The 13,975-nt window shown below is 41.2% G+C and overlaps 1 protein-coding gene across 1 annotated transcript in view; it reads right to left on the minus strand.

Moving 5' to 3' along the window:
- FOXN1 (forkhead box N1) overlaps positions 1 to 13,975 on the minus strand; it is a 113,961-nt gene that overhangs the window by 31,701 nt on the left and 68,285 nt on the right. Inside the window, exon 5 of the mRNA XM_077480434.1 lies at positions 8,134 to 8,259. Coding sequence (XP_077336560.1) covers positions 8,134 to 8,259 — 126 coding nt within the window. The remainder of the gene's footprint in view (positions 1 to 8,133; positions 8,260 to 13,975) is intronic.

The raw sequence follows: 13,975 nt of genomic DNA on the forward strand, positions 1-13,975 counted from the left end.
GTACACATTGCTCCCACTCCTTTTCTACACACTCCCCATCTCTGTACATATGCCCCCTGTCATAAATGCCTCTCCCAGCCTCAGTGGCTTGTATATACCCCGTTTCCCCGAAAATAAGACCTAGCGTGATTGTCAGTGATGGCTGCAATATAAGCAGGATATAGTACAGGAGGGCAGGAGGACATAGTACAGGGGGGCCGGAGGGTACAGTACAGGGAGATGGGTTTAATGCTGCTTTGATGATGCAATAATTTATGTAGTATCTTTGATATCTGTCTGTAGTTCAGCTTCAAAGCATATGTTAAAGAGGATCTTTAGTCCTCCCCAGAAAAATTAGTCAGCAGCTACAAATACTCTAGGCAATCTGAACGGAAGTGGGAGTGGGTATCAAAACTAGGTGTCCGCCCACCCCCCAAAAAAATGTATCCATATGTGATAGAGGCGGGGGAAGAGGTGGAATCGTGGAACTTCCCCTTTTGAGTAAAGGGCTGCTTTAGGTAGATGTGAACCCTGAAACTGTGAAAAGTAATAACATTTACTTTGCCACAGCACTATGCATCATAATCCCAATTAAATGACAATTTAATTTGAATTTGAATTGAATTTGAATGACAATTGCGCGGTCATGCAACACTGTACCCAAATGAAATTTTTATATATTTTTTTCCATACATAGAGCTTTCTTTTGGTGGTTTTTGATCGCCTCTGTGTTTTTTTATTTTTTTCACTATAAACAAAAGAAGAGCGACAAGTTTGAAAAAAAACACAATATTTTAAACTTTTTGCTATAATAAATATCCCAATTTTTTTTAATTATTATTATTTTTTCCTCAGTTTAGGCTATGTTTTTTTCTACATATTTTTGGTAAGAAAAAATCGCAATAAGCATATATTGATTGGTTTGCACAAATGTTATAGCGTCTACAAAATAGGGGATAGTTTTATGGCATTTTTATTATTATTTTTTTTTACTAGTAATGGTGGGGATTTGTGATTTTTATCGTGACATTGCGGCGGACATATTGGACACTTTTGACACTATTTTGGGACCACTCACATTTATACAGTGATCAGTGCTATACAAATGCATTGATTACTATATAAATATCACTGGCAGGGAAGGGGTTAACACCAGGGGGCGATCATGAGGTTAATTGTGTTACCTAGGGAGTGATTCTAACTGTAGGGGGAGGGGACTCACAAGGTGAGGAGGCCGATCAGTGTTCCTCTGTACTGGGAACAAGATCGGTCTCCTCTCACCTGACAGGACATGGATCTCTGTGTTTACACACAGAGATCCATGGTCCTGCTCTGTTAACGGGCAATCGCGGGTGCCTGGCGGACATCGCAGGCGCATCGGCTCCCGAGTGATGCGCCCCCCCTCAAAAAGCCGGGAAGGACATCATATGACTATGGCTGGGATGGGAAGTGGTTAAGGTTGAAATCCACTAAATAAACTCCAGATACAACATATAAAAGGTGTGCAAAGTCTTAGCCCTTGTACACACGGTCGGACATTCCGACGGAAAATGTCCGATCGGACCGTGTTGTCGGATAATCCGACTGTGTGTGGGCTCCATCGGACTGTTTCCGTCGGAATATCCGACGGACAAAGTTTTAGAGTTGGGCTATAAAACTTTCCGACAACATGATACGATTGGACTCTGTCCGATTGTGTGTAGAGAATTCCAATCAGACAAAGTGCCACACATGCTCAGATCAAATTCCTAGACCAAAGCTATTGGCTACTAGCCTGAACATAGTCCGTCATAACGAAATAATGTCATCACGTTACGTACGATCGGATTTTCCGACAACTTTGTCCAACCGTGTGTATGCAACACAAGTTTTGGACAAAATCCGTCGGACAAAATACGACAGATTTTGTTGTTGGAATGTCCGACAGTGTGTACAAGGGCTTACAGCTTATTTTCTTTAGAAAGCAGCCACAGTAGAAAAACCTGCCCTTTGCCAGCATGCTGCTGAGAAGGACCCTTGCTCTCTGTGTGGAAGCAGTGGTCTTTCTGCCGCTATCCAACACACCCACTTTAGAGTTAAACCTATATGTTCATTTTCTATTGCTAAAAAAAATGTTTGAAATAAAAATGTATATCCAATGCTACTGAATGAAAGCCACAGCTGTTTAAATGTATGTATATCACATTCATAAGCTACACATGTAAAAAAAGGTGCAAATGTCACACATCCCTGAAACAAAAATATTCTGGTCTTGCTGGAAGAAGGCATGGGTCCATTGGACTGAAGTGGTCAGGATGCTGTTTTTGTGTAGCTCACACCATACATTCCAGAGGGTTTTTTTTTTAATCCAGCAACTAGACCATCACTTGGTCATTAAATGGTACAATTCTAGTAAACTAATTGGCATCAATTAAGTGAATGCATCTGTGTCAAGAAACACAAAGCTGCTGAAATGATCAAAGTATCCAATTTGATAAAAACCAAAACTACAAAAACTGAAATAATAACACAAAATATTGTTGTTACAAAGTGTCCATATAATTTTGGAAGCATAAACAAATATTGAGATGTGGACTGTTCCCAGTGTATTTCACTATTAAAGTCTAATAGTGCTTCCATCCTCCACCAGTGCTTTTTAACACACAGCCTCTTACCAGATCAGCATGATCTCTATATTTTAGGAGATTGTGAACAGCAGGGGTGCCCAACCAGTGGCCCGGGGGCCACATGTGGTTCGCAGAGCCCTCTGATGTGGCCTGTGACCTCCTTCTCTGGGATGGTGGGTTAGCAAGCCCAGATTGTGGTTTGCCAACCCGCCATTCATTAGTGTTGTGAATGAAGATGGTGATAGAAGAAAGATCAAGCAGCTGCACAGCAGAGTCGCATAAGCTGATGCTACCTGTATAGCGTCAGCTGCTGTCACAAGCGGAGTGATAACAAATGCACTCTGTTTTTACCTGTGGGTTTGGTGAGCTTTCAGACAGTGCACCACACCTGCAGGATATAACTGGCCCTCGCTCTTCAAAAGGTTGGGTCCCCCTGGTGTACAGCATGAGAACAAGGTCTTTCACATCCAGCTCCATCCATCTCCATGGTTCCGTCCAGCTATGCACCGGCACTTGTGCAGAGACAGATCGCAGGCTCACCGAGGGACTCCTCGGCTACCACCCCTCCACGCAAGAGCTCACCACCTACCTCAGTAATATCCCTTGGTCTCAAACCATGGAGTGTGTATAGAAAGAAAGGAGACTGATCATGCTGTACATCCAAATAATATTTAATAAAAAATTCAAAAGTTTCACTTTCAATAAATATATTTGTAGCACCCTGGAGATTATGCAGGGATGTTCCTCACAGATTTGTTTGCCAGGAGTATTTATCCCATTTGATTGCTAGAAATCTATTGGTTTCTCCAAGTTTGGCCTTGTTGCACTTTTCTCTTCTACCACTAGGTAGCCGGGTACTTGGTGGTACTAGATACAAGAAGGGCAACACAAGGTCAGGTTATGGGTATATGGAGTATCCCAGCAAATGGGCCAGGGTTTTATTTGAATCCCTTAGCCTGCTGGGAGAGCCTAAATATCCGGGTGGAGTCAGGTGATCTGTGTTCTGTGCCACCTGGACAGCTATCTGGGTGGACGTGTGTCGTATTGCCTGGGCTGCTAGGCTGGAGATTGGGCCTATCCCGGGGGCATCTGGCTGGTAGGCTGTCTGAGGGCCTATCCAGAAGCAAGAGAGCAGCGCATTGTTGGGATTGCGGCTTGCAGTCCAACCAAAAATGTCACCCGGAAAACCTTTCAGTGGTCGGAGGTAGAGGGGAAGCTGTCACCAGGAAGGGACTATCCGCCTTATTACCAGTGACCACAGAGAGTAACTGAAGCAAGTACTGGAGTAGAGTTCTCATCAACCTGGGACAGTGAAGAATCTGGAAACTTCAGTGGGAATCAAGCCAGAGACCCAGCCAGAGGAGGTGATGCTTGCAGAGCAGCCTTGTGTGCCAAGCTAGGGACCAAGCAGGCAAGCGTGGGTAAAGCTTTAGAGGTATCTAAGCTAGGGACCCAGCAGAGAAGCGGGGGTGATGCTTGAGGAAGATACCACCATGAAGATTGTAGGAGCTCAAGGGATTGAGTGATAGTGAATCAGTGGGTCTAGTGTCAGACCGGGAGCTCAGTGTATTGGAGAACTACAAGGAGCGATTGTAGTGAAAGTGAAGGAACTGTTAAGTCTTGTATTTGGAACCATTAAAGACTGTTGCCAGGAGACAGCATTCCTGCACATGCAGATGTGGTATCTTGCTGGATGCCTTTCCCTGCGTGGCTGTCTTAATATTGAAGTCTCAGGGTCTGCCAATTAATCATACAACTACCTTAGGGTGTCCTGACCCTAATCATCTCTCCCCCAAAAATACAAAAAGGACTGTTAAAAGAAATAAAACGTTTTTTGCATCCATGAAGTGCCTAGCGCCCAATGACTTTAACCATCTTACACCCACTATGCCTCACAACCCACCACATACTATGTCAGCTATCTCTGGCCCTAGAGGTTCTCATCAAACCAAAGGAGGCCTGGGACCTTGCTACATATTAAAAAGAGGAGCTTTGACGTCAATGCATTCTGGACTTGATGCAGGTAGCCGCAGTCAGATCCCTCTCTCTATCACTTTTATTTTTTTTTATTAAATACTGTTTGGATATACTGCACAATAAGTCTCTTCTCTTATTGTAACATAATATTTTTCCTTTTCTGGATATCTTTTACTGAGAAGGTGTTATGATTTATTTTTTTTGTAGTTTTTGCACTTGTTTTAGTCTTGTTTTTATCAATTTGGATACTTCATTTCAGCAGCTTTGTGTTTCTCGACACAGATAAATTCACCTAATTGATGTAAATTAGTTTATTAGAAGATGTGTGTTAAAGTAACTACTCTTTTTTGTGGTTACATATCACTTGTAGTTCATATATGTGTGAACTTATTCACTTTTGATCACAGACAGCACAGTCTTTTTTATGTGTTTATATTTGCCTTATTTCCAGTATTCAGGGAATTTTAAAGTGCAGCAGTCTATTTTGTATGGTTTATTTGTATATTTTTTAATTTTTAGCGCAAGAATTATTTTATATATTAAATGCATAAATGCAATATAATGCATAGTCTCCTGTGTAGTTGAGCAGCGTTCAGGACGAATCATTAATATTATAATAATGTGACCAGATTTGAGCCTTGCCGGTTAAGGCAATAAAAAAAAATCACATTTATCTGTTTCCTAAGTAGTAAAGTTTTTTCACTGCTTAGCAAATTTACACCAATATACACCTTGCAGCAGGACAGCCCTGCACATTATGTAGGAAATCTCCTTAATGCCTTTAAGAATAGGGGATACATGATTCACAGCTTGTCAGGCTGCCAGTCTACAGGTGGATACAGTAGATACTGGTAACAGTAGAGGATAGCATGTTGCAGCTTGTCAATGTTATTCTTCAGCCTAAGGCATTTCTTTGTTTACTAGTGTTTCAATGACTTGTGCCAATGCGCTGTAGTAATGCTGGCATCGGACCTCATAAAGGGAGGTACCTGTTCTTCATTTTATAATTATAAAATGTGATTTCAGCAGTATTGACTTCAGGACACCTACAATGTTGAACAATGCACCTGGAACAAGATGATAGACGGCAGGCTGGGAGAAGACCTATGCAAATAGCTCTCTATAATAACATATATGGATGCACCTAGTTTAGAAAAAGAATAAATAGACAACATCATCCATCATATAATGATCTCCTAGAATTTTAGTATGCTGCTAATAGGTAAAGTTACTTCTCACTTTTTATCTTCTGTGGAATAGTCCACCTAACATGGCTCAGGATACAAGCCACTGTACACATCTGAAGTTCAGCTTATAGTATAGGGATGTGTCATATTATGTAACAAAAATGCAATACTTATTAAATGGAAGAATGTTGCCATATATCATCTGAAACACATAAGCTTCATTGTTGTGTCTTTGAAACATGAAGCGTGACATATTTACCTAATCCAGCACAACCAGTAAGTCGCATAGTAGTCAGGTACCTGTATGTCTGGTCCTTCTTCTGTGTAAGCATCCTGGGTTTCTGAGGGTTGCCCATGTCACTTCCCATTAGTGAGCAGAAAGGCTTCAGATTTCAGTTATGGGCCAATAGTGAGGAGGTGAGACCATCTTGCCACCCAATTGTCCGAAAAGTAAGTTTATGCAAGAGCACCATGGCATTCCCGCCACCAAGTGTGTTAACTCAGTTCTGGATTAGGTAGGTATATGACATTTCAATTTCATGTTAAAGTAATCTGGTAGAGCTGGGAACTCTCCAGATCTGTCCCATAAACTCCAACTAATCAGTATGATTACTGGGTTAACAGACTGTTGAGAGTTAACTCCATCGTGCTTACCAACTGTCTCTCGCGTATTGACATCAGTGTCAGTAGAAAGAGACAATGCTATGGAGGAGAGTCAGAAGGACATGTGAGCTATACTCTCTTCTACTCCAAGAACTCCCTTTGAATGAGAGAACAATTGTATAGAGAAAGAAGGAGCCTACTGACAGAACTGCCATTAGAAGCAAAGAAGGCAGTAAGAGACATATTTAGATCTGGTTATTGTGCTTGCATTGTACTCCCTTTACTGTCAGTTTGTTGCTCAAGTGTTGTCAGAATGGCTTGTTAGCTGGCCATTAGAACATTTCCCAATTGTTACCCATCTATGTCTGACCTGTACATCTTATCCTGATAGGCTGTTCCTTGTGCAAACATTTCCACCATATCATTTTTTATTTTGCACCCATATTGTTACAATTACAAATTCCCCCCCATTGCTATCATTGCCTGTTTTTTGATCACATATTGTCAGGATTGCCCATTTGTTGCCCATGTATTGTCACAGTTGTCGATTGTTTAGTATTTATGCAACCTTTCTCTATTTATCTCCACTTTTTGCCTTGAGTAATTGGAGACATGAATTGTGATTGTTGCCCAGAGAGAGTAGCAGAATTGCTGTTTAGGATTTCTGATTGTTACTTAAGAAAATCCCTCCAAATGTCAGAAAATAAAGCTAAGAAAATTAACGTACACTCAGAAGTGCAGAAGCTGCTGAAATAACAGTGAAATGTCTTCCAGATTACAGATCAAGTCCAGTCAAATGTTTTAACTAGTACTAGCTGGACCTTTTGTCTGTGCTATGACTTTTTTCAAACCTTGCAAATTGGGGTTGTACTGAATGAAATAGATTAGATCAATGCATTACAAACAGGCATCATCTGCTTGTAGAATATATCCATAAATAGCTCTGGAATAGATTTAGCCATTTTTAAAGTTAGCAATATTAAAGTCCAATTTTATTTTGTAAAATGAGATGCTGATAGCAGAACATTCATGCTCTTGTTGTTTTTTTTTGTTCTTCTGTGCTTGCTCCTCATACTGTCCCCCAGCTGAGCTAACTGACCTCAGTTATGTGGATTCCCCCTGGGCCTTCTGGGACTTATGGAGTTCTGTTGGGATCTCCACTTTGTATACGCTCCTGTTTTGAACTATAAGCTTATACCTGCACACAGGCAGCAGAGAACCAAAAACATGCCTCTTCTCCTCCTCCACAGTGGTGATTGACAGGTGTTCCAGAGCTTTGGTTCTGTGACTCTTGCGCTGCTTGTTTGCTTGTGGCTCTGGGAGCAGTTGCATGTAAGCTTGCAGTTTAGAGTGGGAGAGCATACAAAGTAGAGACCCCGCAGGACTCCATGGGTCCTGGCAGGCATGGGGTGCATCCACATACCTGAAGTCAGGTAGTGCGGCCAGGGGGACAGTATGAGGAGCAATTACAGAGGAGCAATTACAGAGGAGCAAAAAAAAAAAAAAACAAGAGCATATATGTCCTGCTATCAGTATTTTTTTAACATAAAATATGGCTTTAATTTCACTTTAAAGGGAAGCTTTAAAAAAAAAGAACCTTTTTATATATTTTTGCCATCGCTTATATAAAATGTTGTTTTAAAAGTAAAAATTTTATAACAAACAAACAAAAAAAAACGAGAAAAAAAACATCTTCACATTTCTAAGGCTCGAAACTGAAGATCATATCATGGCAGAAATGTGTGCAAAAAGAGTCAAATAATTAGACATGAAGAACTCACCTGTGGAAATGTCTGTGGTGTACAATAGATCTGCTGTGTTGGAGATTGGGACCAATACATCCTCTGCTCTTTCTCTTGTTGTCGCATAACCAAAGAGTGAGATTTAAGTTTCACATCCGAGCCCAGCTACAAAGGAAAACAAGCTTTGTAATATTTGGTTTCCATCCCCATTCTAGTAAAAACGAAATGCAATCTGAATGCATTTTTCTTTCATTTTACAGTTCCAAAAAAAAACAAATTTCAGATGTTGAAACAGGTCCCATTTTTAGGTTTTTAAGACACAGGTTACTGAATTAGTAAAGGTTTTCCTGAATGTAAACATGAATGAAAACAGAACCTAAACTAGTAGAGGAAGCCATTGTATTGATTGTTACATGACTTTGCTTTGAAGCTGTAGCTAGCTTTATAGTTTTGTAGGCTGCTTTGTAGCTGTATAAGCTTTACTTTTTTAATGTAATTTATGCCTCTTGATGTCAACTAATTTATTCCTGCTGAATCATTATTATATGACTTTGACAGCCGAAGCTCTAGCTGATATTAACACATTTATTATGTAAAACTGGGCTAAAATGAATGCCAAATTTTACAAAACCCAGTCTTCCCTGTCCTCTGTTGTGCCACACTATACAGCTAGCAATCATTCTTATGTGCAAACAGGGGTGACAAAGACTCTTAAAATATAACTACATCCTGGATTATAGTGATACTAAAGTTTATTTTTTTTCTTTAAAAATAATAAACATGTTATACTTACCTGCTCTGTGAAGTGGTTTTACACAGAGCAGCCAGGATCCTCCTCTTGTCGGGTCCCTCTTCGGCCCCTATTGCCCATTGAGTGCCCCCACAGCAAGCAGCTTGCTATGGGGGCACCCGAGCTGCAGCTCCGTGTATCCACTGAGTTGCGGTTCAGCCCGCACCTTCTCTTGCCTGATTGGTTAACTGACTTTGATTGACAGCAGTGGGAGCCAATGGCGCCGCTCTGTGTCTCAGCCAATCAGGAGGGAGAGTCCCAGGCGGCCGAGGCACTCGTGCACATCGCTGGACAGAGATGGGGCTCAGGTAAGTATTAGGGGGGCTGAAGCAGGCTGCTACACACAGAAGGCTTTTTATCTTAATGCATAGAATGCCTTCTGCCTTTACAACCACTTAAAGTATCTCCAACGTCCATCTGACTGTGGAGTGGGGACAGTGGAGGTGGGCGTTCAGACAGTTCTTCTTTATCCTTTTGCTTGGTTTCTGCTTTTTCCTCTCCTTCTTCTTTTTGTTCCTTTTTCTTTTCTTTGTCTTTTCTTTCTTTTAATTCTCACTTTTCTCCTCCTCCCCCTTTTTTTTATTGAATTCGTACTTCCCTTTTCATTTAGTTGTATTGCTTACACTTGTTGTTGAGCATTATGTATACGCACGGCCCATGCCAGTGCACCAGTGGGTGGTGGTGAAGTATGGGTTCTAATATTTTCCCTAGCAGGGGTTTTCTGAGTGGGATTTCTGTTTGCTTTATAAGAACCTTTTTCTTTTTGTTGAATTTCTATTATATATGGCAACCCTTCGTGTCAGAAATATTTAGTGGTAAAATATTTAATTCCCTTTTTATACCTGTTCTTAATGTTTTGATATGTTCCACCTGCGTTGTGGTCCCTATTCTTGAAAACTTTCAATACAAATATTGAAACAGAAAATATAACTCCATTCAAAACTTTTAGTGGAATCATTAGCGGTTTGTATCTGCTTAGTGTGGATCATAACCTCATTATATGTCCTGGACACCATTGCCACCAGGATAAAAAGTAATAGGAAATCCAAAATGATACAGCTTAGTGAAAAGGAGACCTTTGGACACTTGTTTTGGTGCCAACTGTCCTCTAATTTTGAGATATTACCTTACTTTCTGTAGTATCTCTATAGTAGGTAATTCCCCAATTCTGGCCAAATTTCCAAATTGGAGTAAAATTGTGGTAAAAACCATGATGGGCTTTTGGGTGCCAAAAATTCCTAATGACACCCCAAGCGCGGTTTGATTTTTCAGCGATTGTGAAAGAATCATGAGAACACACACCTTTTAGCTTGTCAGCCAAATAGGAGCAGGAGTTTCTTTGGGTGACAAGCACGCATAGGGCAGCCCATTGAACAGAATGGGCTGCCCTACGTGTGAAATGCGAAAAAGCGCATGAAAATCACATTTACAAAAGGTGAGAAAGCTTTCTTCTTGCTGTGAGAGATCTGAACAGGGTCTAAAGCAGTATTTGCATCCAATTAGAGGAGCCTTTTTCTCAGTATTCTTAGTAGACCTGCTATGGATAAAAGTTTCTGGAAGTTCAGGGTACACCACAGAGTTTATTTTATAGCACAAATTGTTACGGTATAAAGTTCAATAATCAACAGTTCATGCAAGGAGATCATGCACAGGTGTGTTAATATGACAGTATGCAGTCAGAACAAGGCTTTGGAACTTTGGGATCATGCATGCTATTAAAGATGAGATAGATGAATGGAAAAGCATGTTTAAACCCAAAAGCAAAAATGTAATAGATTGCAGCTTATCAGTCCTTAAATGTAGTAGTCTCATTCATTTTCCTTTTTTTTTCTTATTTTTTTCTTTGGTTATCCTCCTACTAAGACTTACTCACTCATTTACTCACTGTTCTGTATATATGCAGGAGCAGCTTTGTTACCCTAGGCTTCTCTCATTATTTGGACTACAATAAGGATGAGCTCTGGGGTGTTCGAACACTCCACGTGCAGAGCCCACCAGGAAGTCGGCGCAGCACTGCGCTAACCACAGGCAGTGAGACATTTCCCAATGTGCGGCTGCAGAGACCGGGAAATATCTCACTGCCTGCGATTAGCGCAGCGCTGCGCCAACTTCCTGGCGGGCTCTGCAAGTGGAGTGTGTGAACACACCGGAGCTCATCCCTAGACTGCAAACACTTCCCCCTTGCCTCATCTCACACAAAATAGCTGGGAAGGCCGATAACATTGTTTGAGATTTCAGTTTGCTGCACAGGCAGTAACTAGGACACTGCATTAACAGTGCAAAAGAAAACTAAAGCATCCACCCCAAATAAGGACTGGTAAGCTGCATTATATTAGATTTTTGTTCTTGTGTTTTTATATATGTTAAGTACAGAAAGATTAGTTTAGAATCACAATCATACAACATTCACCAGCATAGTAAATTTTCTTCTGTTAAAGGGCTGAATTTTAGTTTTTGTAAAAACTATAGTCTTCTGTCTTGGACCCCAAAGTTATTGAATTAGCCCCTTTCAAAAATATGATAAAGATTTTTTGGCCGTGTATAGTATTAAGCAAGCCTTACTACCAAGTCATGTGAAATTATTATGCTACGATATGCAAGCAATGCAGTGCTTAAGCGTTGTCAATGCAGACTCGGCCACTTCAATGCACCTATCATTTGAATAGGTTCCATTGGACCTACGTGGAATGCTATGGCTATAGTTTCATAATATGCTACGGCTGTGGTTTACGGGTTGGTAAGGCTTCCTGTCCTAATAAATTCAACCCAACACACACAGTCAGTTTCAAGCAAACCAGAGCAAGAACCCATCATACCTGCCCCCAAAGATGCTGAAACAGCGGAAACATCGTCATCTATCCACCAGCAGAATCCCAAAGCCAGCTGACATAAAGCAATAAGAGAGTTTTATATAGAGTCGCACATTAACAGAAACCAAACTCAAGGAACACACAATGGATCCTATTAAATTATGCACATAGTAAAAAGTTAAACTCCAAGCAAATAGCTAAATAAAAACTTTGAATATATATATATATATATATATATATATATATATATATATATATATATTAGGGATGCACCGAATGGGTTTTTTGGTACCGAAACCGATACCAAAAATAAAAAATACACTAGGCCGAAAACCAAAACCGATAACGAAACAGCACCGATACCGAAAATGACTGTTTTAAAAAATATTTTTATACAGGAGATGGTCAGGGACTGGGGACATGGTACAGGAGGTGGTCAGAGACTGGGGACATGGTACAGGAGGTGGTCAGAGACTGGGGACATTGTACAGGAGGTGGTCAGAGACTGGGGACATGGTACAGGAGATGGTCAGAGACTGAGGACATGGTACAGGAGGTGGTCAGAGACTGGGGACATGGTACAGGAGGTGGTCAGAGACTGGGGACATTGTACAGGAGGTGGTCAGAGACTGGGGACATGGTACAGGAGATGGTCAGAGACTGGGGACATGGTACAGGAGACAGTCAGAGACTGGGGACATGGTACAGGAGATGGTCAGAGACTGGGGACATGGTACAGGAGACAGTCAGAGACTGGGGACATGGTACAGGAGATGGTCAGAGACTGGGGACATGGTACAGGAGACAGTCAGAGACTGGGGACATGGTACAGGAGGTGGTCAGAGACTGGGGACATGGTACAGGAGGTGGTCAGAGACTGGGGACATGGTACAGGAGGTGGTCAGAGACTGGGGACATGGTACAGGAGGTGGTCAGAGACTGGGGACATGGTACAGGAGGTGGTCAGAGACTGGGGACATGGTACAGGAGGTGGTCAGAGACTGGGGACATGGTACAGGAGGTGGTCAGAGACTGCGGACATGGTACAGGAGGTGGTCAGAGACTGGGGACATGGTACAGGAGATGGTCAGAGACTGGGGACATGGTACAGGAGGTGGTCAGAGACTGCGGACATGGTACAGGAGATGGTCAGAGACAGAGAACATGGTACAGGAGGTGGTCAGAGACTGCGGACATGGTACAGGAGATTGTCAGAGACAGAGAACATGGTACAGGAGGTGGTCAGAGACTGGCGACATGGTACAGGAGGTGGTCAGAGACTGGCGACATGGTACAGGAGGTGGTCAGAGACTGGCGACATGATAAAAGAGATAAGTGCAGCCAGTGTTGCCCCCAATGATGCAGCCAGCAAAAGGGCATTTTCGGCCGATATGTTTCGGCGGCCGAAATTTCGGTGCATCCCTAATATATAAATATATATATGAACTATCTTACCTGTAAACCAGACGCCCATGCCACACTGCACAGCCAGTTCCTGGTACTTATAATGCAAGTTTTTTTTTATTGCATTTAGCAAAACAGTCTGATCTAGGACAGGCCCAAGCCTCTAGTTGGACAATAAAGTAAAAGCAGCACAATAATGTTGTCATCACTGTGCTCTACTGTCCTGTACACATATTTGTGCAAGCAGAGCCCTAATAGGCCCAAAGGCTCAGGGTGATGCTGTGCAGAGGATTAGAAGAGGTTACTATAAAGACACATTTAGTTTCTTATGCTTGTTCCATGTAAAATAAATGTAATCTTTATTTAATTAAACACTACTAAATAAAATATATGGTGTTTTAAAAAAAAATTTAACTAGCATTTAACTTTCAGCCCTAAAAATGAAAATTGCCAGACTGCCAGAATATATCAACTATAGAGTGAGCGTTTATAACCGATAAAGCATCCTACCTTACAAAAATTGGTGAAAAAAATGTATTTTATGTCATCTGAATTTATGAATCATTGTATAATTTCCTAGAGGTTTATGTAGTATTGTACTTCACTTCAGTATTAGACTTCACTTACAATGCCTGGTACTTACTGTGCATTGTTGGTTTAAGATATAGAATTTAAAATTTGAATAAAATGCAAAGATCTAAAACATTTAGTGACCTACCTTTGCCAATAAAAAATCAGCCTTTGTAGTTTAGTGCCAGAAGGGCAAAAAAAATAGCTATTTCTAGTGTGTGTAGTTAAAAGTACAAAGGTGTACGGCAGTGATGGAGAACCTTGGCACACCAGATGTTTTGGAACTACATTTCCCATGATGCTCAAA

This window comes from Lithobates pipiens, unplaced genomic scaffold (genome assembly GCF_037356315.1).
Source record: "Lithobates pipiens isolate NorthernLeopardFrog02 unplaced genomic scaffold, aLitPip1_a1.2 Scaffold_16, whole genome shotgun sequence".
NCBI lineage: Eukaryota > Metazoa > Chordata > Amphibia > Anura > Ranidae > Lithobates > Lithobates pipiens.